Source organism: Hylobates moloch, unplaced genomic scaffold (genome assembly GCF_009828535.3).
Source record: "Hylobates moloch isolate HMO894 unplaced genomic scaffold, HMol_V3 SCAFFOLD_6, whole genome shotgun sequence".
Taxonomy (NCBI): Eukaryota; Metazoa; Chordata; class Mammalia; order Primates; family Hylobatidae; genus Hylobates; species Hylobates moloch.
This window is the reverse complement of record NW_026652281.1, coordinates 11,802,498-11,828,446: the sequence shown is the minus strand read 5'-3', so window position 1 is coordinate 11,828,446 and position 25,949 is coordinate 11,802,498. Positions and strand designations below refer to the sequence as shown.

The 25,949-nt window shown below is 41.5% G+C and overlaps 1 protein-coding gene across 6 annotated transcripts in view; it reads left to right on the top strand.

Annotated features, from left to right (window-relative positions):
- WWOX (WW domain containing oxidoreductase) overlaps nucleotides 1–25,949 on the top strand; it is an 804,193-nt gene that overhangs the window by 280,113 nt on the left and 498,131 nt on the right. For all 6 annotated transcript variants that reach the window (XR_004248664.2, XM_032156363.2, XM_058440467.1 and 3 more), the window contains exon 6: nucleotides 18,279–18,367. Coding sequence is in view for 5 of the 6 variants with exons in the window: in XM_032156363.2 (XP_032012254.1) it covers nucleotides 18,279–18,367 (89 nt within the window). In the remaining variant the exon portion in view is untranslated. The remainder of the gene's footprint in view (nucleotides 1–18,278; nucleotides 18,368–25,949) is intronic.

The following is a 25,949-nucleotide window of genomic DNA, read 5'->3' as shown; positions in this document are numbered from 1 at the left end:
TGCTGTTTATAAATATTGAAGAGGCAGGGAGAGCCCGCCGTGAGGCCAGGCTGTATTAACATGCATGCCATCGTGAAGTGGCCTCTAATGGACATTTGTAAGGTGGTGTCCCCTCCCTTCCCCTCCCCCCTCTAATGCTGGCTGGGTTGCTCTTTGCAACACATGCAGTCTGCAACTTAGCTGGCTTTTAGCAAAATTACCCATCACGATTCATTTGTCCCATTGGGCCACGGGAGAGGTGACTACAGAGCCAGATTTGAATATGGCCCTGTGCCGGTGCCCAAACCAGCAGGCTGCACGTGTGCACTGACAGGATGGGACATCCCACTACTGCTGTGTGTCTGGATGAGACTGTCAGCTGCTCTCTACTGCTCCTCATAGACTTCCTGTCTGTCTTTCTCTGCATTTCTCAGTCTCCCCATCTCCCCTTCTTCTCATCTCATCCCCTTCCTTCCTCTCTCAACTCTTTCTTCCTCTATCCTTTTTCTTCCCCCCCCCTTTTTTAGTATTCTTCTTTAGAGTTTGTTTTCTCATTGAACTTGTGACATTGTGTACATTAAAGGAAAACCCATTAATGTGGAAAATTAGGACCATCATAGCTAATGTATGCTCAGGGCTTACTGTGTGCTACACATTATTCTGAGTTTACACAGTGATGTCAGATTTCTCCTCTGTCACAGTAAGTTCCAAAAGATAGTGAAGAATATTGCAGTGAAAACACTGAAACTCAAATATTTCATACTCAAGGGTATCTTTTGAGTGTGAAGCAAGAGGAAAAAATGTGGAAAAAAGAAGACTCAGGAAATGCTTTCCATTTAGCTTTCTTGACTAAGTTACTGGAAGACTTATTCCAGATTATAAAGAAAAGAACCAAAATAAAGAGTTTAAGAATGAAGGGGTATGCAGCAACTGGTAGGGTCAGGTCTCCTCAGGCACAACATGAAACCAAGGAGGGGCAGCTCACCCAGCCTGCGCAGGCCACACAAATGCACCTGCCACAATATTAAGGGGCTGGACTGATTTCTTATTAATGTCTGGGCAAAACTTTGTCAAAGAGGCAAACATTTTCATTACATAGTGTTGACCATCCTAATGTGGGACCAATTTCTCCAGAAAGGTCTCTCTCAGAGGGAGGATTAATAAACACCATCAGAAATCCAATTAAACCCAATTGTTAAAATCCAACAAATACATTGCTTGTGGATACAGATGTGTATAGTAATATGTATGGTGATGGCGTAACATGTAGGAATGATAGAGGCAGCACAGTGCCATAATGGAAACCATAAGGTCGGGCACAGTGGCTCACGCCTGTAATCCCATCACTGTGGGAGGCCAAGGTGGGAGCATCACATGAGGCCAAGAGTTTGAGACCAGCCTGGCCAACGTGATGAAACCACGTCTCTACTAAAAATAGAAAAATAGCCAGGTGTCCTAGTGCATGTCTGTAATCCCAGCTACTTGAGAGGCTGAAGCATGATAATCACTTCAACTTGGCAGCTGGAGGTTGCAGCCAGCCAAGATCACACCACTGCTCTCTATCCTGGGAGACAGAGCAAGACTCTGTCTCCAAAAAGAACAACAACAACAACAACAACAACAACAACAACACGCATGGATCTAGGTGCCACACAATCTGGGTGCATATCTTTGCTCCAAAAGCAAAGATTGTAAACTGTATTTATAATCTTGGGCAAGTTACCTTATCTCTGCTTCAGTTCCCTCCTTAGCAAGATGGGATGATATTACCACCTACCTCAGAGAGTTGTTAAATGGGTGAATTCATAAATTAATATATAAATGTTCTTAGAACAGAGCTCAGTACATAGTACTATATAAGAATTGGCCATCATTAATATTATTCATTGGATAAATATCAAATTCAAAATACCATTTACACTGGGAAACAGAAAAAGGAGAGAAATACATGAGAGAGGTATGCTGGGGGTATCTACATTTTCTTTGATTTTTTTTGTCATTTTAAATGTTTCTATTCTTCTATCCTGTTCTTAAAGGGTACCTGTAATTGTTAGGATATAATTATGGATTCCGTCTTATTTGTTTTTTAATCTTCTTATTGTGTCTATCTTTTGTCTTTCTCCATATTCTGGGAGAAACATCTAAGTTTCCATTCCTTATAACTGATTATTTTTCTTGGGATTAATTCTGGTCTTCACCATCTGCCAATGTGAGTTTTAGTTCCTCTGTAAAGTTTTAAACTTTAAATTTTTTTCTTTTTTGGGGGGGGGGCAGTCCATTCTTAACCGCCTTCCAGTTTTTCTCAGCCTATTCTTTTTTGTTTGTTTTTGTTATCTATTTCTGTTTCATTGAGAAGCATACAAAGTGGAAGATGGCCAACATTTCTAAAAATTTTGTTTCCTGACATAGAGAATGTTCAGAGGTCAGGTTCCTCTGAGACTTTGTTGTGATTTTTTTTTTTTTTACTTGTTTGTCCTTTCTTTTATTATCTCTTACTGTTAACCTCACTTTTTTCTTTGCTGTTCTTCATCCTTTAATTAGCATTCAAATTAATCATTATTAGAGTATGTAACGTGATCTTTGATATACCTAGGTAATGTTACTTAAATATATGAGTTAAGTTGATATGCACAGTTCCTCAGCATCAATGTCATTGTTTTGCAAATTTTAGTTGAAGGTGACATCACTGTACTAAAATTTTCTTGTGCATCCACTTCCTAGCTGTGACTCTGTATGGATGGATATAAATTTTTCATTTTAAGATGAAAACCATTTATTTTCAATGTCTAGTTTAACTGCATCACAGTAAAAAAGTGTAATTTTTGTGATGGCAAGAATTTGAAGTATATTGAAACTGCCTTTGTGATCTGGCTCATGGTTAACTTCAAGAATGTGTGAAAAGAATCCATATTTTTATGTATAGTGTTCTATAGCACTTTTACTTGGTCTATAGTCTTTTAATGGTCTGTTGACCATTTTATCTAAATATTCCATTTTGTCTACTTTTACTTATTTCTATTATAAATGGTTTATGTCTTCCACTAAGATCGTTAAATTCATCTTTTTGTTTATGGCTGTGTTATTTGGCACATGCAAGTTCATGATTTTATACTTGCTTAATTATTTGTCTCTTTATGCATTATCCATTTTTATCTTTAGTGTTTTTTATTTTTATTTTGCCTAAAATTTTATTTTTAATATTTGCTATACTAGCTCTTCTGCTTTCAAAATGTTCCTGATATTTTTCTTTCTTTATCTTTATCATTTATCTTTATGTTTAACGTTTTTATATTTATCTGTTTTAATCATGTGTGTTAGGTAGGCAAGGATAGCTGCTAGGACAAATATTTTCCAATGTTTTAATAGCCTAACACAATGGTAATTTATTTCCAGCTTATGTAATAGTGCTTATTGGGCTCTCAATTGAGGCTGGGAGTAGACATGTGAGTGTTTTATGGACTAGGCCTTGAAGAGGTGTACCTCCCTTAGATTTATATTCCACTGGCCAACTCTAAGTCTCACGGCTATGCCTAATTGTGAAGCAGACTGGGCAATGAATCTAGTTGAGTGCCCTGGAAACTAAGGCACATGGATTTTGTGAACAGCTGGTGGTCTCCATTACAGTTCTCACATCTGGACAACAAATACTTTTTGCTCTCTTATTCCCACACACAGAACATACTCACTTTTCTTCCAAAGGCAGAGTCTCAAAACCCCATTTAATTCTTTAATTCTGTGCAAATTCTAGGGTCTCCTTCATGCTTAGATATGGTTCCTTATGGTCCTGTGGCTTTCAAAAAGGCAGCCTTCTACCCCCCTGCTGCCCTATACAATAGAAGGTGGAGTAGAGACAGAATATCAGCAGCAAAATCTCCATTTTCAAAAGAAAAGAATGAGGAACATGTTGCTCCACGACAATCAGTGATAGAATCACGCTGGGGAGGTAAAGAACCTTGTATTAAGAGAGCATTCTTTATCCAGGCCTTAAATCTGCTCTCTGGAGGGAAGTGCCCTGTCTATTATCCTCCATGGTCCCATCTGAACTGGATCTAGAGAAGGGTTACTCTCCTTAGGGGAATTAGCAGCTATCAGCGTACTTCCTACTGGTTCATGGTTGAGGCTCAGTTTTTTTGTTTTTAGCAATTACAGGCTTTTAAGTTCACATTACTCTTTATTTAATTTCTTAATAATCTTATAGGATTCAGATGTATTTGTTTCCAGTTAATTCATGAGTAGTAGCCACACCAGTCTTTCCTAGATTTGAATCTCAAGTTGCTTTATTTTTCTAATTTGTTATCATTATGCCTGTCTTTCAACTCAGTAGCAGCTACTATGAGGCTATCTGGAATAATGAACTTGGTTTGAAAAGTAGCATCGTTAATCTGATGTATGCTACTGGGCAGAATTATTTGAATTTGTAATGGGCTATTGTCTCTCAAAGACTTTTGCAGGCTTATTTTATGGTTTTTGGACTCCAGAATCAATTGACTTTTTCAACTCTGTAATGTCCTAACTTTCATTTCTGCTTGCAAACTGGACAATGCTTTTTTCAGGAGCACATATCTTTCTTGTGATATCTTGGTAAAAGCAGTGTGGAGCAGCCAGCACACACTGACATTTTAGCTCTTCCCTAGAGCTTCAGTCTCCATAGGTAGTAGATCTACATTTTGAGTTAAGGCAGAGCACAATTTTACCAAAAGTCTTTCAGTGTAAAGACACAGATCCACGTGGGTGTCTCTGATCGACAGTTGCCTTTGTCTGTTTGATGAGTAGGATATCCAAGCTCATTTCATTTAGTGGCTCTGTTGTCCTCTAGGAACTTATTATAACTTAACATTTATCCTGTGGAAGGCTAAAGTATGGGGAACTCAATTCATATGAGAAATAGTCCAGGAGTTACATTCTCTTCTGCTCAGTGACCGTTAGTGGAAACGTAAATACCTTACCTCAGTGCAGTGTAGGTCAGGAAATGTGGCTTTCTGTCTAGTCAACCTCTTTTTCCGATTGTGTGGAAAGAGAAGAACTATTCTGAGGGACAGCTAGTTCTCTCTGCAGTGTATCTTTTTTATACAGCATAGAACTATTTTTTTTTAAATTCTAGTCTGCTGGTTTCTGGTTTTTAATGTGTGAATTTAAGTTCATGTTTCTTATGATTACTGACAAATTTGAAATAATTTCTGTATTTCATTGCTTTTTCTTCTATACCAAGTTTTTCTTATTTTTAAATTTTTCTGAGAATATATATGTATATTTTTTTGAGACGGAGTCTCACTCTCACGCAGGCTGGAATGCAGTGGCTTGGTCTCGGCTCACTGCAAACTCTGTCTCCTGAGTTCAAGCAATCCTCCCACCTCAGCCTCCCAAGTAGCTGGCATTAAAGGCGTGTGCCACCAGACCCGGCCAATTGTTGTACTTTTAGTAGAGATGGAGTTTCACCATGTTAGCCAGGCTGGTCTCGAACTCCTGACCTCAAGTGATCTGCCCGCCTTGGCCTCCCACAGTGTGGGGCTTATAGGCGTGAGCCATTGTGCCTGGCCACCAGGCATATTTTTGAATTGATCAAATTTCTTTTTATCTGAGTTACTCCATACATCATTTTTTCTCCCTGTTGCTCATTTGGAAGCTAATGATTCTTTCCTCCCTTTCTTCCTTTCTGTCTTTGTTTTCCTCTTTCCCTGTTAGTTTTGAAAGTCTTACATACATGTTTAAATTTTTTCTTAGAGTATCAAGTTATTTAATGTCTATCATTCTAATCAACAAAGCCAGACTGTGCATGATTTAATGGCTCAGTGAAATCCTTCCTCCCATAAAACAAACTTCACTTGTTAGTGTTGTTTTAGTTGCTTCTTCAATTCATTTTCAGTATAATTTATTTGGTCCTGTAGCTACTCCAAATGATGCACAAAATTTGACTATACTGATGACTCTTTTTGTGTTTATGGTGTTTTGAGTCCTCAACTTTTACTGTCTTGATTTTTTTTTTTTTTGTAAGACAGAATCTCTCTCTGTGGCCCAGGTTGGAGTGCAATGGCGCAATCCTGGCTCACTGCAAGCTCAGCCTCCTGGGTTCACGCCATTCTCCTGCCTCAGCCTCCCGAGTAGCTGGGACTACAGATGCCTGCCACCACGCCCGGCTAATTTTTTTTGTATTTTTAGTAGAGATGGGATTTCACCGTGTTAGCCAGGATGATCTTGTTCTCTTGACGTCGTCATTCGTCTGCCTCGGCCTCCCAAAGTGCTGAGATTACAGGCATGAGCCACCGCGCTGGCCTTTTTTTGCATTTTTAGTAGAGACAGGTTTTCACCAGGTTGGCCAGCCTGGTCTCAAACTGTTGACCTCAGGTGATCTGCCTACCTCGGCCTCCCAAAGTGCTGGGATAACAGGCATGAGCCACGGTGCCTGGCTACATTTTCTGTCTTTACTGGTATTACGATGGGAACCCATAAACCACTGTGAGGCAGATACCATTTTAAGTAGGAAACCTTATTTTTTTCCAAAGCACATTTAAAAATATTTTCCAGTTTATCTATTCAACATCCTGCTTTGCTCCTGGAGATCCTCTGAAAGATTTATCTCTTTAGATTTATCTGTAAAGTAAAAATAACTGTTGTGGTCATTTCTCAAGCATGATGATACTGTTACATGTTTACTGCATATTCTGCATACCAAGCACATACCCGTCACATGCAGTGTGGCCAACTTCCTAGAGGCCAGCGTTCAGCCCAACAGCCTGAAGCACCAGGAGAAATGCCTGGGTTTCCAAATGCCTTATGGAAAATTGTTGCTGACACTATGAGTAGCCTACTTGCTTTTCTCCTTACGGCTTTTCCCCATGTTTGATGGGATGTTAAATAGTCATTAACTCATTTTCTAAATTAAAGCCTGTCCTGAAAACGTGCTCAGTGCTATTGACTGTGCATCAAGTATTAGACACAGATATGGAACTGTACATTTTAATTTATGATAAATGTCAGCGTGAATTATTGGTTATTTTGGTTTTCTTTCTAGTCTCCTGTAGGGTTCTTGGGAATGGAAATTGCGATAACCTTTTCGGAGGACCCTCAGTAAAAAGCTATCAAAATTTAAAATGTGGTTGTCTCTTGACATAGTGAGTCTTCTTCGAAGAATTCATCTTAAAGACGAAAATTATATTTTCCTAAGTATTTGTATTGCAGCATTGCTTTCACTGGTAAAACAAACAAAAAACAAACTGGAAACAACGTCAAATAATACAACAGAAACAGTGAGTAACATTTATAGGATTTTTTTTTTTTTTTTTTTTTAGCGGAGTCTTGCTTTGTTGCCCAGACTCAAGTGCAGTGCCGCAATGTTGGCTCACTGCAACCTCCACCTCCTGGGTTCAAGCGATTCTTCTGCCTCAGCCTTCCAGTTAGCTGGGACTACCAGCGCGTGTCACCATGCCTGGCTAATTTTTTTATTTTTGTAGGGATGGGATTTCACCATCATGGCCAGGCTGGTGTCAAACTCCTGACCTCAAGTGATGCACCTGCCTCAGCCTCCCAAAGTGCTGGGATTACAGGCATGAGCCACCACACCTGGCCGCTTTTTGTAGATATTACCCAGCAATTCTCATAGTAACTTCAAGGAAGAGATTGTTCTGTAATTTCTGTTTTTACTCATATGGAAGCTCAGGCGTAAGGAATATAAGTAAAAAGTTCACAAAGCTAATGAAGTATGTGGCGGTGGTTTTTAATGAATGATTGAACATTCTTTAGTGGGCCACACATACAGGTGACAAAGAATGGGCGTAGAGCTCTGTTTAGATAGATTCAATTATGTATTACTGAGGAAAACTAGATTGTGAAGCAGCCACGTGAACTACTACAATACTATGTTTTTAGGAAAAGTTGCAGGATGTTTTTACATGGGTAGAAAATATACTCTGGAAGGCTTTGAACTAGGTTGTTCCTGTACTTATCTTGGGGCAGTAGGACTTGGGGCACGTTTTCACTTTATACGTTATCCACTTCTGTATTATTTCTAATATAATGAACCAGTTTTATTTTTGCAACTAACAGTAAGTATAAATAGCTGATGACCACTTGGGGTGAACCAAAGTGCCTATGACCAACCGCACGCAGGCAACCTCGGGACTACTGAGGCCAGAGAATCCTTTGTTATGGGGGCTGTCCTGTGCATTGCAAAATATGGAGTAGTATCCCTGGCCTCTGCCCCCTGGATGCCAGTTGACTTTCCAAGAAGTTGGAACCAGCAGAAATGTCTCCAGACATTAGCAGATGTCTGCTAGCAGTTAGAATGGCCCCTGGTTGAGAACCAGAGCAGGCTCTGTTCACACTGGGCTATCAGGGTATAGTTCTCTCCCTCCCAACAGCTAGAACCGAGACCATCTCCCTCCATTTGAGGATCATTCAGACTTCACAAGTCCGCCGTGTGGAATGTAAAATCCTTTCAACCAGAACAGACAAATCTTGTTTTTGTCTTTTTATTCAATTTAACCACTCTTGACTTGCAACTTGCGGCAATCACAGGTCCCAGATCTCTGAGTTTGGAGCTACACATCTTTCTGAATCCAGGAGGTGGGGCACTGATTTTTCTTTTATCACTGAGTTCCCCAAAGTGGGAAGTTCCAATGCTTAACAAGTTTCATTAAGAACACAGTTATTAAATATTCAGAATATACAGACTGTTGCTGTTGAGAATGTAATTATACAGTAAATTAGCTGATGTCCAGTACGTTGCCTTTTAAGCACATCTTTGATGTTTGAAGTACTTACATAAGATATAGGCCATGTTTATTAAGAGTCTTCAACTGTGTATAAAACTAGAGCAGTCAAAAGTAATGGTGTCTCCTGAAGGATTCTTTATCATATGAATTTACTTTTAGTCATCTATTATTTATTTCAGCTATTTTATATGCCATTATAATAAATATTATGACAGAGAAAGCTTTTACGCTTCAACTTACTGTACTCCTCTTTACTTGCCTGCAATCCTTCAGGAAAATGTAACTACACTTTACCTATAGTTAACGTAAATCATCACTTACATTAGAATGAAAAATTCACTATGAAAAAAAGCTCTTTCTTCAATAGCAAGGCATAAATGCACAATCATGTTGACTGCCAACCTCCTGTGTCATTCACTGTCCTTCCTTAAACTGTTTTTAAGCTGCAAAGTGAATATATTGCATAGAGGGAAATGGGAAGGTTTTGGATTATTTTCACTCTCTTGTTAGTTTCTGGCAAGATAAGCGTTTTTTATCCAGATTGCAAAATATTGTCAATTACTGTCTAAGCATTTTTAATAGTTTTGCTTTCCATGGCACGTAACTCATATACCAAATTAAATAAGCCGTTATCTGGTGCATTTTCTCCTTGAATAGACTCAGAATTACCTAAAGATATTGACACGGTTATTTTATAAATTGAGTTCCAGCAACACAAGGCAAAAATTTTGGCCTGTATGTGATGAAGGAAGAGTTGTCATCATTTTCTTATTAGGGATGTTTGTGTATTTTGGCAAGGGGAGGTAGGAAGGGGACCTGGTGGAGTGCCCTGGAGTGAAGGTTGATGCTGGATGGTTGATTTGAAGGTTAGGAATGGCAAACTCAGCCTGTGTTCTTCAAGAATCCCCCCAGGGTCCCCCCCCGGCCCCGCCCAAAACAAAAAGAGAAGGAAATTCAGGGCTTTGCCAGGGATCATTTTTGGTGTGATTCTGTATTTTAAAATGTGGAATCATCTCCAAGAGTGTTTGTTTATTAAAAGCAAAGTGATAAAATGTGTCAAGCCAGTGAAGAGACTCTCAAACTCCCCTTTCCTGCGAATCCTATCAGAAAGAACATTTATGAGGGCATACTTTTCATCTTTAGGCTTGGCAAAGATGGGTCAAACTCCCCATCAGACTGGCACATGATGATGATTTGGATTTGACTAAGAGATACAAGAATCACTCGTCAATGAAAGCAACTGTGTCCCCGTGCATTTTCCAGTGAAGATGTGGTCACCCATCGCCACTGTTAGCATCGCTTAAATAATACTAGAGGAATTAGTGTTACGAAGTCCCACATAAGATATTGATGAATTATTAAACCAGTTGAGTTAGATCTCTATTGTAGTTCAGTGAATAATGTCATGTCAATACTATGCTCAATGCCAGTGTCTCTTGCTGTTGTAAATGTGACAGCTCCTATTTACGGTTTTAGAACACGAAATCAGGACTGAGAGTATGCAAAGCGGAAGGGTGAGAGACATCAGCATAATGCAATTAAGGCCCATTGGATTAGAATTTGCAGGATGCCGTTAGCAATAAGCTCTGAGTGTAGATTATTGCCGTGCTTACGTTTTCTCCTTCAGCAGTAACACTGCTCTTGTGAATTCTAAATGGGTAAAATAAATATGATATAAAACAGACACAAATAAGAATATATAGATGATGTTAATTTCTTCAGAGCTTCCCGGTGTTACATCTTGAAGAATATGATGACAGGGGAACAGCCCAGTGTGGCAGTCTTGTGACGACATGAGCATTGGAACCAGCCACATCTCAGAGTGAAATGCGTATCTGTGTCCTACTAGCTTTGCCACTTTAACATCACTCAGCCTCTGTTTTCTCATTTGTAAAACGGGGAAAATTATAGATGCTTCAAAAGATACTTGCTATCACTATTAAATGAAAACAAGGATGTCATCGGTGCTTATTTATTTTTCTTGCTTTTATGATCAATAAATACATGCAAATGAGAGCTTTTTAAATGAGATTCTGGAAATAAGTTTTTCCGTTTGTGTAAGGGAGGGGTAGATACATAGCCATCCAGTCAGCATCGATGGGTACCTTGAAGTGAGATCACAAAATAGCTAATTTCCTGTAACCAGCAACCCTTGTCTCTGCAGTTGCATATGACAAGTCCCCCAGCTAAAAGAGAATTTCTTCCGGATATAATGGAGGCCACGCTCAGCACAGCCATCTAGTGTACCTGGGCTTCTTCCACCTCCAGCCACTGTACCAATGTATTCCTTTATTTGACCCACATAGTAATGCTTTCAACACCGCATAACAGCTGCTGCTTTGTGCTGCTAGATGTGCCAAAAGTGTGTGCCAGGGATTCTTTTGTTGGAGGTAAGTGGAGAACGCAAGGCCCACACGCACAAGATGGGAGTATTTCGAAGCATGCTCCCTAAAACCCAACAGCTTGTGCCACAGACCAACTACTTCGGTTCACTATAGCGAGAAATGGGATAGGAGAGTGAACTCATTGTTTCCCTCCCAGCTAATTCCTAGGCAACTTACAATTAACTTTGATTGTAAAGTAATAATTTGTGGTTTTGAAAACTAGGTTTGATCATTGGTATTATTCCCATCCGGTGTTCTAAAGGCCTATTGCCTTGAGATGTTTTTTCTCCTCCCATTGTTGGTAAGCTGAATGTAGGTACAAGACATTGCCTTCGAAGTGTTGGAATGATGGAGAGGAAAAAAAAGAAAATGGAGATTGAATCTGTGGAAAACACATTTACCTTTAGAGGCAGTGTTAATGAATACATGAATTTAGTCCTGTATATGTTGTCTACCTTATTTGGGACTTGGTGTATGGAAGGTATCCATTAACTGTGCTACCAATGAGTGCCCCCATATCCGAGGGAAACGGGAGAAGTGTACTTGGGCTACCAGGTTACCAAGATCAGGACAGCATGAGGCAGTTACAGATCTGATGGTTTCTCCTGGTCTTTGTCTCAGCTGCCATGAGGGCTTCTAAGGGGCAGGGAGGGTTGGCGGATGAGAGGACAGGTACATTGTGTGGACTTAATGGAATATGGAATAGTGATTGAAATCTTGCAGCTCTGCATGAGCCTTTTGAACCTCAGCTTCTCCATCTGTGAAATAGGTGGATGATAATGACCGCACCCTGCAAAGTTGCTGTAGGGATAAATAACTGCTGTGGGGCAAGGACTGAAATGGTCATTATTTTGAGATGGCTTTTATCATTGGCCAGTGATGACCCTTTCAGCCCTATCCATGAAGAGTGAAGCATTGCACTCTGAATGGGTGATAAAACATTCAGCGATGACCACCACATCTTATGCATTGTGACGATCACGATGATAAAACAGTACACAATCACAACATAAGGATCTAGAGTTATGAACTACTGATCAGGTATCCTGTTCTGCTCCAACTGCTTTAGATACATTGCCTCACTTCCCAATAGGGCAGGTGCTGTTATTACTTCCGCTTCGCAGAGGAGCAAACTAAATACACAAGGAGCAGTAATTTGCCCAGCCCCAAACCACCCCCTGTAAAAAGGAAACCAGGGAGACCCACGGTTATTAAAATGCATTATTACTGGAAAACAATGGGCATCACATTTTAGCAGTGGCCTTCAAAATAATAATAATAGCATATTTTGAGAGCCTATCGTGTGGCTCACACCTTATATTCACTCTATCTAATCTTCACTCTAGCCATAGAAGGCAATACTATTATGCTTACTCATAACTAAGGCAATTGAAGCCCAGAACCTTCCAGTAGCTTCCCTGAAGTCAAGTTGCCAGTGCATTGGACATGCTGTGCTGTAGTTCCAGGGCAGCCTGGCTCTAGTGTCTTTGCTGCAATGACAATATCTCCCCATTTCTCTGTTTAAATACCACACACTCCCCATGTGGTTTCTTTGGTTTCAGGCAGTATCGCATCAGAGTCACACATGGCTAATTTATAGTCATAAAATGATACTAGAGATCACTGTTGAATAACAAGAAGAAACCCCTTAGATTCCACACTTACAGACTCTTGAGTCACTAACACAAGTTTTAAAATATATAAAGAATAGATGAAGAAGACTTAGTGTATTAAGGTGTCAGTGAACTGTGCTACCGATGAGTACCCCTGTATCCGAGGGAAATGGGAGACATGCACCTGGGTTGTTTGATTATGTCTTTCTGGCTGAGCCCTGGGTGTTGGGAGCAGGTGGGCTTCTGAGCTACCTAGAAGTTGCCTGATGCTTCACATGTGGGATGCCACCTGTGTGGCTCTGTTTTAAAATGATGGGTAGTAAAGTCTGTATACATAATTTAAAATACATTAACATTTCTGTTTTGCCTGAGATAAGCTTGTACTGGTGTGATCAGAAGGAAGAATGAGGATTTGGGGTAGGAAAATTTTGAGAGCCATTTTACAGCATTTCAAGATTCAGTGATCTCAGAATGAACCTCTTTTGGTTAAACAAGCATGGGAGGATGGATGATTGGATGGATGGATGAATAGATAGGTAGGTAAGAAGATAAATGGATAGACATATAAGTAGGAAGGAAGGAGGGATATATGGAAGGCTAGCAGTTTATTTTACGGTGGTGGGATTTTTTTCTTTTCCTTTTTTACTCGCAGTAAGCGATCGCAGTGGCGCGATCAGGTCTCATGGCAGCCTCGACCTCCCAGGTTCAAGTGATCTTCCTGCCGCAGCCTTCTGAGTAGCAGGTGCACACTGCTATGCCCAGCCAGTTATAGTTTAGATGCTTTTTTATATGGCCCATATTCATATGTCTTTGTGACATTTTTTATAATGGATGTGAGTGTGAAGTAGGAGTGGGCCTGAAACAAGCCCAGAGAGGTAGACAGGGACCAGGTCATGGAGTGAGTTAGTTGTTGTTATTCCTCACAGTCTATTTTTATTTCTCCTCTTTCTGGACACATAGCATTTTGCACCTTCTAGAAGCTAGGCACAGGCAGGTGACTTTGTCAAGGAAATGTGAGCAGAAGCAACACCAGTCACTATTAAGTGGAAGCCTTTGAGATGCCACGTGCAACTCACCACGTTGCCTTCCACATGCCGTGGAGGCTGGCGATGTTACAGACAACAGAGGCTACATCCACCTGGGCCCTGACTGGCCACGGTGAGCTGGGCCCACTGACCTACAATGAGCGTGAAGTGTGAGCAAGTCATAATTCCGGGTTGTTCTAAGTAATGCAGATTTGGGGGTTATTCCTTACTGAAGCACATCCTGATTGATGCAGAGGTTCTTGTGAGCCATGCTAAGGAATTCAGACCACGTCTTACTGGCCACTCTGATGTACTAAAGGGTTGCTTTTGCCAATGCAGAGAGTAGGCTCTGACTGAATGAGGCGTGAACTTTTCATGTTCTAGATGGCATGTGCTAATTCTAACACTTCTTAATGAAAGTCATGGTTTGCTTGGTGGTGATGGAACAGTTCTATGTCTTGAATGTGGTGATGGTTATATGAATACATACACGTGATAAAATACCTTGGAATTATGCACAGAGGTACAGCAAAGAAAACAAACGCATCTCAAGTTGCGTTAGTTCGTTCTCACACTGCTATATAAACATACCTGAGGCTGTGTAATTTATAAAGAAAGCAGGTTTAATTGGCTCATTGTTCTGTGTTCATGTTCTGCTTCTAGATAGGCCTCAGGAAACTTCCAATCATGGCAGAAGGTGAAGAGGACGCAGACACATCTTAGCGGGAGCAGGAGGACGAGTAGGGGAGGTGATACACTCTTTTAAACAAGCAGATCTTAGGGAAACTGGATCACAAGACAGCACTAGGGGGATGGCCCTAAACCGTTTTTAACCAGCCCCATGATCCAATCACCTCCTACCAGGCCCCACCTCCAGTATTGGGGATTACAATTTAATATGAGATTTGGGTAGGGACACAGAGCCAAACCACATTAGGTGACATCTTAGTAATGACTATGGTCTAGTAAATTGTGTTGTGCTGATGTTGATTTTCAGGTTTTGCCAGTGTATTGTATGTATGTAAGATGTATATATGGGGGAAGCTGGATGATGGGTATAGGGTGTTCTCTGTACCAGTTTGGCCATGTTTTGTGAATCTATAATTAGTTTCAAATTAAAGTTAACAACAAAAACATCATGAGTTAAACCAAGAAAGTGAATTATGGTCAGTTGCAGATTGACTGCCAGACCTCGGAGGAAATCTCACCTTGGCAGATCTTGTCCTTGCCTAACAATCAGCAGTTCACCTCTCAAAAAGTGGTTCCGTTTGCAATCTGTCAGCCACTACCTTCTTATTTAGAGTGTGTCCCACTACAAACATTTCTATGAAGCTACTAAGTTTGTTAGACAATCGGAAGTGCAAACCCCCAACACACATAAACACATATGCACACCCTAATTTAAACGCTGCATTTTCCATCCCCTGGACTTAGTGTATTGCCTCCAGTTTCTCTCCATTTCTCAGGATTGGTAGCAGAAATGGGAAACCTGATACCTAGGGCAAGAGAATTACCTAAATAACAGTGTGTGGACTTGAATCACTATCCCCAGGAGCCTAGTAACCCACAGCTTGTGGATTAGTGTGTTGAACTACTTGATGGCTTGTGACCCCTTTTTCCCTTAGAGATATATGTTCTGATTTTCTTCTTATTGGTAGTGGCAGCTCTGTGCTTTATTTTGAAGGGAAGCAGGAGAACAAAAAGAAAACTTAGCAGTTGTGAGTTACTTATAGAGAAGACTGTATGGGCTAGTTGGCTGTGCTGTCATTTTTGTTGAAATACTGCTTTGGGGTCACCATCTGGTAATGTTCTTCCTGTTTTAGGGGGAAATACAGACATGCGTTTTTATAATACGTAGCCTGCATATCCCTTGGGGTTTCCACTGGGGGTTTGGCTGAGCAGAACAATTTCTTTACCACCCCCTCCACAACATAATGAATGGCTGCCTTTCCTCCAGTGATACATTCACATTTCTGTAAGATTCTGCACGTGGCAGTGAGTGTCATGCTCCAAGTAAAAGGAGGCAGGGACCAGAGGACTTAGGATGAGGATGAAAGGTCACTTTTATTGCTGACTCTGAATGTCGAGTAGTTGTGTTTATGAGGCGTGAGCATCTCTGTGGGGTATTGACACATTTTACACGTTGAAAAGATTTTTAGTCATCAGGTAAATATCAGTTACTCAGACAGCTTGTTGGGGTTCTCTGCTCCTCATCTGGAGGTCCACGCCTTTCATAGGATGTGACTTCACTCAAGTGCCTTCAATCTTCTTGGTGGCAGTTTCCCTCTTTATAGGAGGGATGTGGCCTCACCTTACAGGAGACCCTCCAGCTCTATTGTTCCCTGAATGTAGGAAACTAACAACCCACATGTTGGCATTTTCCCCTTTTCCTAGATCAGGTTCATGTTTCTTCTCCTCATTCCAAAATCTGCACATTTGGGCATCTGCCACTGTTACCCAAGACCAGGAATTTAAATCTGTGTTGGCCAGTTTGCCTCCACCACTGATGTGCTGTTGGGGTTTGGGGATATAATTTCATCACTTTCTACCTCCTTTCCTTAAAACTAGGCTTTGTGCCAGGTGCGGTGGCTCAAGCCTGTAATCCTAGCACTTTTGGAGGCTGGGGTGGGTGGATCACGAGGTGAAGAGATTGAGACCATCCTGGCCAACATGGTGAAACCCCATCTGTACTAAAAATAAGCTGGGTGTGGTGGCACGCACCTGTAGTCCCAGCTACTCGGGAGGCTGAGGCAGGAGAATCGCTTGAACCCAGGAGGTGGAGGTTGCAGTCAGCCAAGATCATGCTACTGCACTCCAGCCTGGGCGACAGAGTGAGACTCCATCTAAAAACACATACACGCACACAAAAAAAACACAGGGCTTTTTTAGCAGGCATGACTTGGATTCTTTAGGATCCTTCCCCCAGTAATGTGGTCTGATATGGCCTTCAGTAAGGATCTTTGGACATCATTGCCATCCGTCTATCCACTGTGCTGGACTGTAACTCACACAGACTACCATTAATTGCTGAGTGGCATCGGGACAAGACTTTGGCACAAGAGACATCTTCTCTGCTAGTTAAATTAATTAGATACCTTCTCTTCCAGACAGGATGTTAGGAAATTATGAACATGTATCCTTACAAACCTATGAGTAGATGACTAATATTCATCTTTTACAGATGAGGAAACTGAGGCTCAACACTGTTAAATGGCCCAAAATGACTGTGTTTTCTAGCTGTCACTGCCTGATGTTTACTGCTCAAAGCTTAGGACTTGGGTTAGAGCCCAGGAGTTGGAGGCCAAGATAAACTGGCTGCAAATACACTGAACGTCTCAGCCCAGCTCCTGTCCATCCCTGAACAGGACACTTAGGGTAGAGGATGTTCTTAGCAGTGCCATTTGCACCTCCCTTCATAGCCTTACAGGTATCATGTTATCCTCCTTAATCTTAAGCATCACAGTCTAGACTAGAATTCCCATGTCAACAGTTTGTTTTACGGGACTCTTCTTATTTCAATAGGCAGGTGGCCCTGTGTTCTTGGCTTTCTGTCCTTTCAAGGAACTAGGTCTAAGAAGTGATAGGATTTAATCTCACACTCCGAAGCACACCCAGATTTAAAAGTTTGGAGTGGCCCATACACACAAGGCCAGTGGGAGAGGCAACGCGGAGATCTGTCCTTGCAGAATGATGCCATGAAGAACATGGCCAATGGAACACCATTGCTTCAAATCCTGACCTCTCCAGTTCTCCTGGTTTCTTGCCAGGAGGGAACTTGGGCTTCTTTATCAGACTGACTGGGGGTCAGTTCTTGTACTAAACTTGTTATCTTTGTGATCTCTTGTAAGATGCTGCATCGTCAAATGGAGAAAATACTGTCTTTGAGTTGTTAGGAGCCTTAAGTGAGATGGTCTGCAAATGTCCAGCCCGTGGCAGGCCCTGAATACATGGTAGCCATTATTACCATTATTATTCCTGTCACCAGCATGTACTCCAGCTGTTTATCGATGGAGTTTTCTGGGTTTACTAAGCCAGGGTGTTGTCTTTGGGATCTAGGTCCATCAGAATCCATTGGTATAAATGAGTCTTTCTGCTTCTGTACTTTCTATAAAGGAGTTGTCTTTGATTTTTGATGCAGGTTTAGTGGAGTTATTTCAGAACCTGGATGGCAGCTTTTGAAATTAAGATATTGTCCACTGCATGTTTCCATGATCCAGGCCTTGTCGTGTATTCCCCTCCTTAAAGCGTTTTAGGATGCAGATTGAGAGGAGATAACATTAACCCGAACCCCCTTTGCAGCCTCTTCCGTGCGGCTGAAACACAGCACAACCCACCCCCCAGCCCTGCCCCCCGGCTTGTAAGTTTAGCAGAATCCCAGCCTCACATTATCCCCGAACTTGGCAGTAAAAGCCCTGTTCTTCCATTCATTGCGATGATTTATATTCTCTCTGGACGTCTTATATTAAACAGGGGAATTCCGACATGTTCCATAACACATTTACTGTAACTTGATACCATGAACTAAACTTGCTGTTATTTATCATTTCTTTTTATTTTCTCTCATTCCAGCATAAAGCCAAGGTAGAAGCAATGACCCTGGACCTCGCTCTGCTCCGTAGCGTGCAGCATTTTGCTGAAGCATTCAAGGCCAAGAATGTGTGAGTGTTCCAGTGGAGGGTTATAGATGATAATTTCCTGCTATTGTAATATCTTTATCAGATGAACACAATTGGGAGAATGCAAGGCTGTTGTGTTGTCTTGGCGTCCAAACAGGAGGCTCATTTATATTGGCCCTGTTAAGGTGAACCATATTTTCTTGACTCACAGTCACCCTCATTATGAGATGTGTCATCAATCTAATAACAGCTTCCCAGACACCAAAAGAGAAGACACTATTAAAGCACTAGTAAGAGTGGGTAATAAAAGCTTGCCAATAGTAAGATGCATGCTGATTATAAGATTTTTGCAGTGCATTTCAGAATCGAGTAAGAGTATATTTAAATTGCATTCAGGAACAAGTAAACTCAGTTATCCAGTATGGCAGGGAGGTTGATAATCCAGGCACCCAAAAGACCTCCAGTTTCTAAAGCCTTCGATGATTTGATGTGGTACATGGATGTGGTTCCAAAAAACATGGACTCACATTCCTTTTATTTTTTTTCATCCTTTTCAGTCTTTCAAAATTCCAGTTGGAGAAAGCCTTAGTTAGTGCCTAGCTTATTTTGATGGTGTCATATGCTAGCATCCCTTCCTAACAGAGAAGGTTGTAGGAGAAAGGGAGAGAAGCGGAAGGGGGTGGGGAGACAGAGAGACAGGAGGCCTCAAACCCTGAAACTCTGAGCTAAGGAAAGCGATCATGGAAAGCTACACTAATTACAATACTTTGTTTCCAAGTGTTTATTTTTACTCATATTTAGGGCAAGCAATCCTGGTTTCTCATTTAACATAGAGGTTTGAATTTCATTAACAAATAACTTCATTTATTTTTTTTCAGTGACTTGATTCAAACATGAGGATTAAGTTTATAATAGCACAGGTGGTGCCAAGGATAAGATAATTACACAAGAGGCACCAGAACCACTGAATGTGGAGAGCTCTCATAAATGACAAGCTGGCTTTGGGTTGGGCTCTGTTGGGAACATTAGTTCTGCTGTGTTCCAAGCAGATGACGGATGTGAGGGAAGGGATCTTAAACCACATATTCAAATGGCCCTGTGGGGAGCTGACACCACACTGCTGTCTAGTATCCAATTCTCCTTGCGTGGCTCTGTCACCCATGTTGGAGTGCAGTGCACGATCTCGCCTCACTGCAACATCTCACTCTGGGCTCAAGCGATTTTCCTGTCACAGCCTCCTGAGTAGCTGGGACTACAGGTACCTGCCACCACGGCCTGCTAAGTTTTGTATTTTTAGTAGACATAGGGTTTTACCATATTGGTCAGACTGGTCTCGAACTCCTGACTTCAGATGATCCACCTGCCTTGGCCTCCCAAAGTGCTGGGATTACAGACATGAGCCACTGTGCCCAGCCACTCTACTTTATTAGATTTAAAAAGTTTGCTCTCAGCTGGGTACACTGGCTCTTGCCTGTAATCCCAGCAGTTTGGGAGGCCAAGGCGGGAGGATCACAAGGTCAAGAGATCAAGACCATCCTGGTCAACATGGTGAAACCCCATCTCTCCTAAAGATACAAAAAATTAGCTGGGTGTAGTGGTGCACACCTGTAGTCCTAGCTACTTGGGAAGCTGAGGCAGGCCGAACTGCTTGAACCTGGGAGGCAGAGGTTGCAGGGAGTCAAGATGGCGCCACTGCACTCCGGCCTGGCGACAGAGTGAGACTCCGTCTCAAAAAAAAAAAAAAAAAAAAAAAAAAAAGTTTGTACTTAGCCTGGCGTGGTGACTCATGCCTGTAATCTCAGCACTTTGGGAGGCAGAGGTGGGCGGATCACCTGAAGTCAGGAGTTCGAGACCAGCCTGGGCAACATCATGAAACCCCGTCTCTACTTAAAATACAAAATTAGCCGAGTCGGGAGTCACATGCCTATAATCCCAGCTACTCGGGAGGTTGAGGCAGGAGAATTGCTTGAACCCGGGAGGTGGAGGTTGCAGTGAGCCGAGACTGAACCACCGCACTCCAGCCTGGGTGACAAGAGCAAAACTCTGTCTCAAAAGAAAAAAAAAATAATAATAAGTTGACTCTCTCAGGCTCTTGCTGGAGTAAGCCAGTGTCCCAAGTCCTTGTAGTCCTCTATATTAGAGTCAGAGTCTTAGTGAGAGTTGCAACGTCCGCTAAGTGCAGACCCCAAGCTGGCTTGTAGGAACAGTGAGATAACATCCCCCAGCCAGCCAGATCTGAGAGAGCCCTGCTGTGTGTGTCCTTTGCAGTGCTTGCCTCTTAGTAGCTGCCACCCTTTGCCAGAACTATCAAGAGGCACCTCAACAGGCTGCAACACTAGCATTCAAGACATTTGTTCACTGATTGTTTCATCATTCATTTATTCACCTGTTCCTTCACTTGACACACATTTCAGGAACACCTATAAAGCCCCAGGCATTCTTCTGGGCTCCGGGAAGAGAGTGGTGGCCCTGGAAGCCACAGTAACCCCACACAAGCTATCACCTCAGTTGTCAGCTATTATGGACAGCTGACTCCTCAAAGTCATCTGTCTGTGGTTTTTTGGGAAGCAATGATAATGACAAGAGCAGCAGCAGAGGTAGCAGCTCATTTACTGAGGGCTTATGGGCCATACGTGGAAAATATTTTGCATGTATGTTGTGATTCAATTCTCAAAGCAATCCTTGGGAGTAGATGCTATTAATGTCCTACTATACAGATAAGGAAAGTGAGGCTAAAGAGGATATATAATTTATCCGAGGCATGTGGGATGTAGGTAGGGGGGCTGATTTAGCCTTTCCAGGGCTCCAACTTGACCACCATACTACACTGTCTTTCATTTTATTTTATTTTTTATTTATTTTTTGAGACAGGGTCTTGCTGTGTTGCCCAGGCTGAAGTGCAGTGGTGCAATCTCTGTTCACTGCAACCTCTGGCCTTGGGTTCAAACGATTCTCATGCCTCATCCTCCGGAGTAGCTGGGCTTACAGGTGCGCGTTACCACACACAGCTAATTTTTGTATTTTCTGGAGAGATGAGGTTTCACCATGTTGGCCAGGCTAGTCAACTCCTGACCTCAAGTGATCTATGGGCCTCAGCCTCCCAAACTGCTGGAATTACAGGCATGAGCCACCATGCCCGACCCTTTCATTTTAAATGTGATAGACTCGGAGAATGTGAGTGACTTTCGCAGGGTCACTTTGCAGGTTGGTGACGGGCATGGGATTTCACTCCAGTCTGCCTCTTGTTCTTGCCCTCATAGCATGCAAGATTTCACATTCACTGCTGCTGAATGACTCTCTCCACTTCCTCTGTCAGAATGTGTTGGAAGTGAGCAGCTTTGCTGAAGAGAGCCAACTGTTATATAATAGAATCATCTTCCACGTCTTAACTGGACCATTAGGTTTTAACCATTAAGTAGTTGGGAAATCATCAAGTTCAAGTGCGTTTTGTAATCAGCAAGCTCAAAACCTTGGAGGAAACTCTCACCCATTTTGCCCTAATCCCAGATTTTAGCACAGGACTTTGAGTTTTTAGAAATACTTCTAGATTGAGAAACAAGGGTGATTTTCCATTTAGAGCCCTCTGTAACACACACCTCTTTGTATCTGTCCCACGAGAGTACAGGATTTTACATGGCTTAGAGAAATACTGTGGTGATGAAAATATGCATAAAAAAGTGAGACATTCTACTTTTGAAATGCTGCCAAAGTGAAATCTCTCATGGATAGGCAGATGACAGTTTGGTACTTGCAGGTCTTATGATTCTGAGAACTGTCAGAAGTGAATCTAAGTGCTGGTGACTAGGCTTCAGAGAATCACATGTAACTCTATTCTTATCACCCCCCATCTTCAGACATTAAAATTTCCTTGTGTGTAAAACATAATGACAAATGAAAGAAAGGCTGCCAGTTCAGAACGAATCTCTTCGCGCTTTTGCATTGAGAGGAAAAAATCCCTTAAATTTAAATTCCATGTGGATGCTCTTATTTAATATACCGTTTCAAAACCTGTATGTGATCAAGCCAGAATATTATCAGGCTCTGAGTTGCTGTGTGTATTCCCTTGGTCCGTGCTCCAGCTCAAGTGTTTCTCCACACTGGGATAGGCAGCATATTGTGTATTCTTAGAGCAGAAAAGGTAGAAACAGATGCTTAGTACAAACACTGGTGAGAAAAGCAGCTTACTGTACTGTGGAACCACCCTCCGTCTGTCTTCTGTGGGAGATGGAGATCAGCCTCTTCCTGGATCTCTTCTTTTTATTCTGGGTGCTGGGAGGAGAGAGTCTAAAGGAGGCTATTGTAGAGGGAGCCCTCCTAACCATGATTGTGTAAACAATAGCTGCTTAGCGCATTTGTTGTTTGTTTTGTGCAAGGCAATGTGCTAAGCACTTATATACATGTATTCTGTCTTTAATTTGTTATAAGACTCCTGGACACTTAACCATGATTATCCCTACTTTACAAATTATAAGGTTGCAGTGCAGAGAGCCTAAGACAGTTTTTCAACTTGAGCAAGTAGGAGATCCAGAATTTGAATCCAAAAGGACTTTTTGTTACTTTTCACACTTCAGTCATAGGAATTTCAGTGTGGATTTCTGTATTGGTTATGTATTGCAAAGTAAGAAATTACACTGGCCAGGCACGGTGGCTCGCACATGTAATCCCAGCAGTCGGGGAGGCTGCGGTGGGTGGATTGCTTGAGGCCAGGAGTTTAAGACCAACCTGGCCAACATGGCGAAACCCCATCTGTACTAAAAATACAAAAATTAGCCAGGCATGGTGATGCATACCTGAAGTCCCAGCTACTCAGGAGGCTGAGGCACGAGAATTGCTTGAACTCTGGGATGGGCAGAGGTTGCAGTGAACCGAGATAGTGCCTGGGGGACAGTGAGACTCTGTCTCAAACAAGTTACTCCAAAATTTAGTGGCTAAAAACAATGTAAAACAAGAAACATTTCTGTTGTCCCTCCTCTTTTCCTCCCTCCCTCTTTCTCTTAATTTGTTTGAATCAGGATTCAAATAAAGTCGATGCATTTTTAATCTATGGATTTTCTCTCCTTTTGTTTTTTCCTTAAAAAATTTTTTTTAATGCAACATATTTAAGGGACCAGGGTGTTCTCTAGAGCAGGGGTCCCTGAACTCTAGGCCACAAACCAATAGCCGAACCGTGGCCTGTTATGAACTGGGTGGCATGGCAGGGAGTGAGTGGTGGGCGAGCAAATGAAGCTGCATCTGTGCTTAGAGCCGCTCTGTCACTCTCATTACCGCCTCAGCTCCGCCTCCTGTCAGATCAGCAACAGCATTAGTCTCATAGGAGTGCAAACCCTATTGTGAGGTGTGCATGCAAGGGATCTAGGCTGCGTGCTCCTTATGAGAATCTAATGCCTGATGATCTGTCACTGCCTCCCATCACCTACAAGATGGGATTGTCTAGTTCTAGGAAAACAAGCTCAGTGCTCCCACTGATTGTACATTATGGCGAGTTGTATAACTATTTCATTAGATAATACAACATAATAATAATAGAAATAAAGTGCACAATAAATGTCATGTGCTTGAATCGTCCCCAGACAACCCCTACTCCTACTCCTGTGAGTCTGTGGAAAAATTGTCTTCCAGAAAACCAGTCCCTGGTGCCAAAAAAATTTGGAAACCTCTGCTCTAGGCATTTCTGCAATCTATACTTTGATGATCGCATCTCTGTGGTGTCTTTTAAGGTACTCTTCTGTCTCCTGAGTTTGCTGTGAAAGAGTAGATAACTCAGGAGACTCAGTCAACTTTGTGTTTAATGTTTTTGTAAGAATACTTCCGAGGCAGTGGTGTAATCATCCAAGAGGACACACAGGCCTGATCGCCAAAGCCAGTTTTCTTCAGGCCCAGCACGTCCTGACCTCCTCACTCCTCTGCCCACTCTCTGTTCACCCAGTCCCATTTTCATTGATTGATTCTGTTATTCTCCACTCAGTTTTCTGGGTGGTCAGCCCAGGAAGCCTTAGCCTGCTTCCAGATAGTTATCCTCAGAGTTAGCGGTAGTGGCGGTCATTGGCCAGTGTGTCTCTGGTCAAATTATTTTGGGCATTACTGGAAAGTTCCAAACCAAAGCCTGTGGTAAGTTCCACCCAGACTGGCTTGTGAGGGATATTTTTGTTTAAACTGCATCGCTGGAGAGGAGCCAGACTTCCCACTGCCTGACAGCAGTGGTGTCCATAGGAGTATGAAGAGCTGGGACCCTTTCTAATCACTCAGACCAAATATTGGGGTTTTCTGAAATGGACTGAGAAATAACAGTATGTTTTTATGATGGCTTTGCACATTTTCCTTTCTAGCGGTAGCTGTTTAGTTTACTAAAAAGTGCATATTTTGAACAGGACCTAGAAGAGTTAACAGCTCCTAGAGAGAGGTGCTCTGTAATACTTTTTCTTCTTCAAAAAATGGTTTATGTCCAGGTGCAATGGTTCATGCCTATAATCCCAGCACTTTGGGGGGCCACGATGGGAGGATTGCTTAAGCCCAGAAATGTGAGACCAGCCTGGGCAATGTAGTGAGACACTGTCTCTATATTATAAAATTTTTAAAAAAATGGTTTATAGGTCCATATGTCTCTGATAAAATAGACAACTGAATTGGAATCCTGGAACTTAAACAGTTGGTGACGACACCTCAGATATTTATTACTTAGATTTCACTTGCCGGTCAGCTTGTATAATACCAAGGGTTTTGATTCTTCCTGGAATTGAAGGAAATTCATATTAAAATAACTACCCAAGTCCAAACGTTTTTAGAACTGCATTTTTGATCATGGATTTTTATGTCCTTTCTGAACTTTCTGTCTCCAGTATAATTTAAAGAAATTATACTTAAACTTTGTCTCACTTAGAAGATAATATAGAGCAGTGCTGTTTTTTTAATTAAAAAAAAGGTTAAAATAACAGTTTTCTATCCTTGCTTTACTTCTTAAACATTTGAGAGGAAAAAAAACTTTAACAAGGTTATTTATTTTCATTTTCTGCTAAATTACTTTCAGAACTTGAATCTACTAATCCCAGATATAATATTCTTGGATTCATATTCCAAATTTTGCTGTCTCAAATCCATCTGTGGAAGTGGGTGGGCTATAAATTATAAATAAATTCCAAATTTTGTGGGATAAATTACCCTGAAGACCAACGTGTAAATTACATATTAATCTTTCTTTTTCTCCCTAGCTCAGTTTTAAGAATAATGTTTTAGCCAACATATCTGCATTACTCTTGGCTCAACATGAGAAATCCGTTTTTGGTTTGCCTAACAGAAGATCATGTTGCTTTGCTTCTCTACCCAGTATGAAAACCCAAAGAAAAGAAAAACAGGCAGTTTTTTGCTGTAATGAATGCTCTAAATCTAGCTCTTAATTATGATTTTTTTAGGAAAATTTTGAAAAGTCTACAAGTTAAATTTTTTTCTATCCCGTACATTTTCCATCCGAAGGCATTGAAAAATCATACTGTGAAATACTTAGTGTATCTAGAAACATCAGGAAAGAATGCTTCCCTCCTACGGAAATTTTTGCCTTCTGATACTTTTTCAGCATTCAGTCTTTTTGTATAATACTTTGAAAAATATTTCTGAAATAGATCATACACTC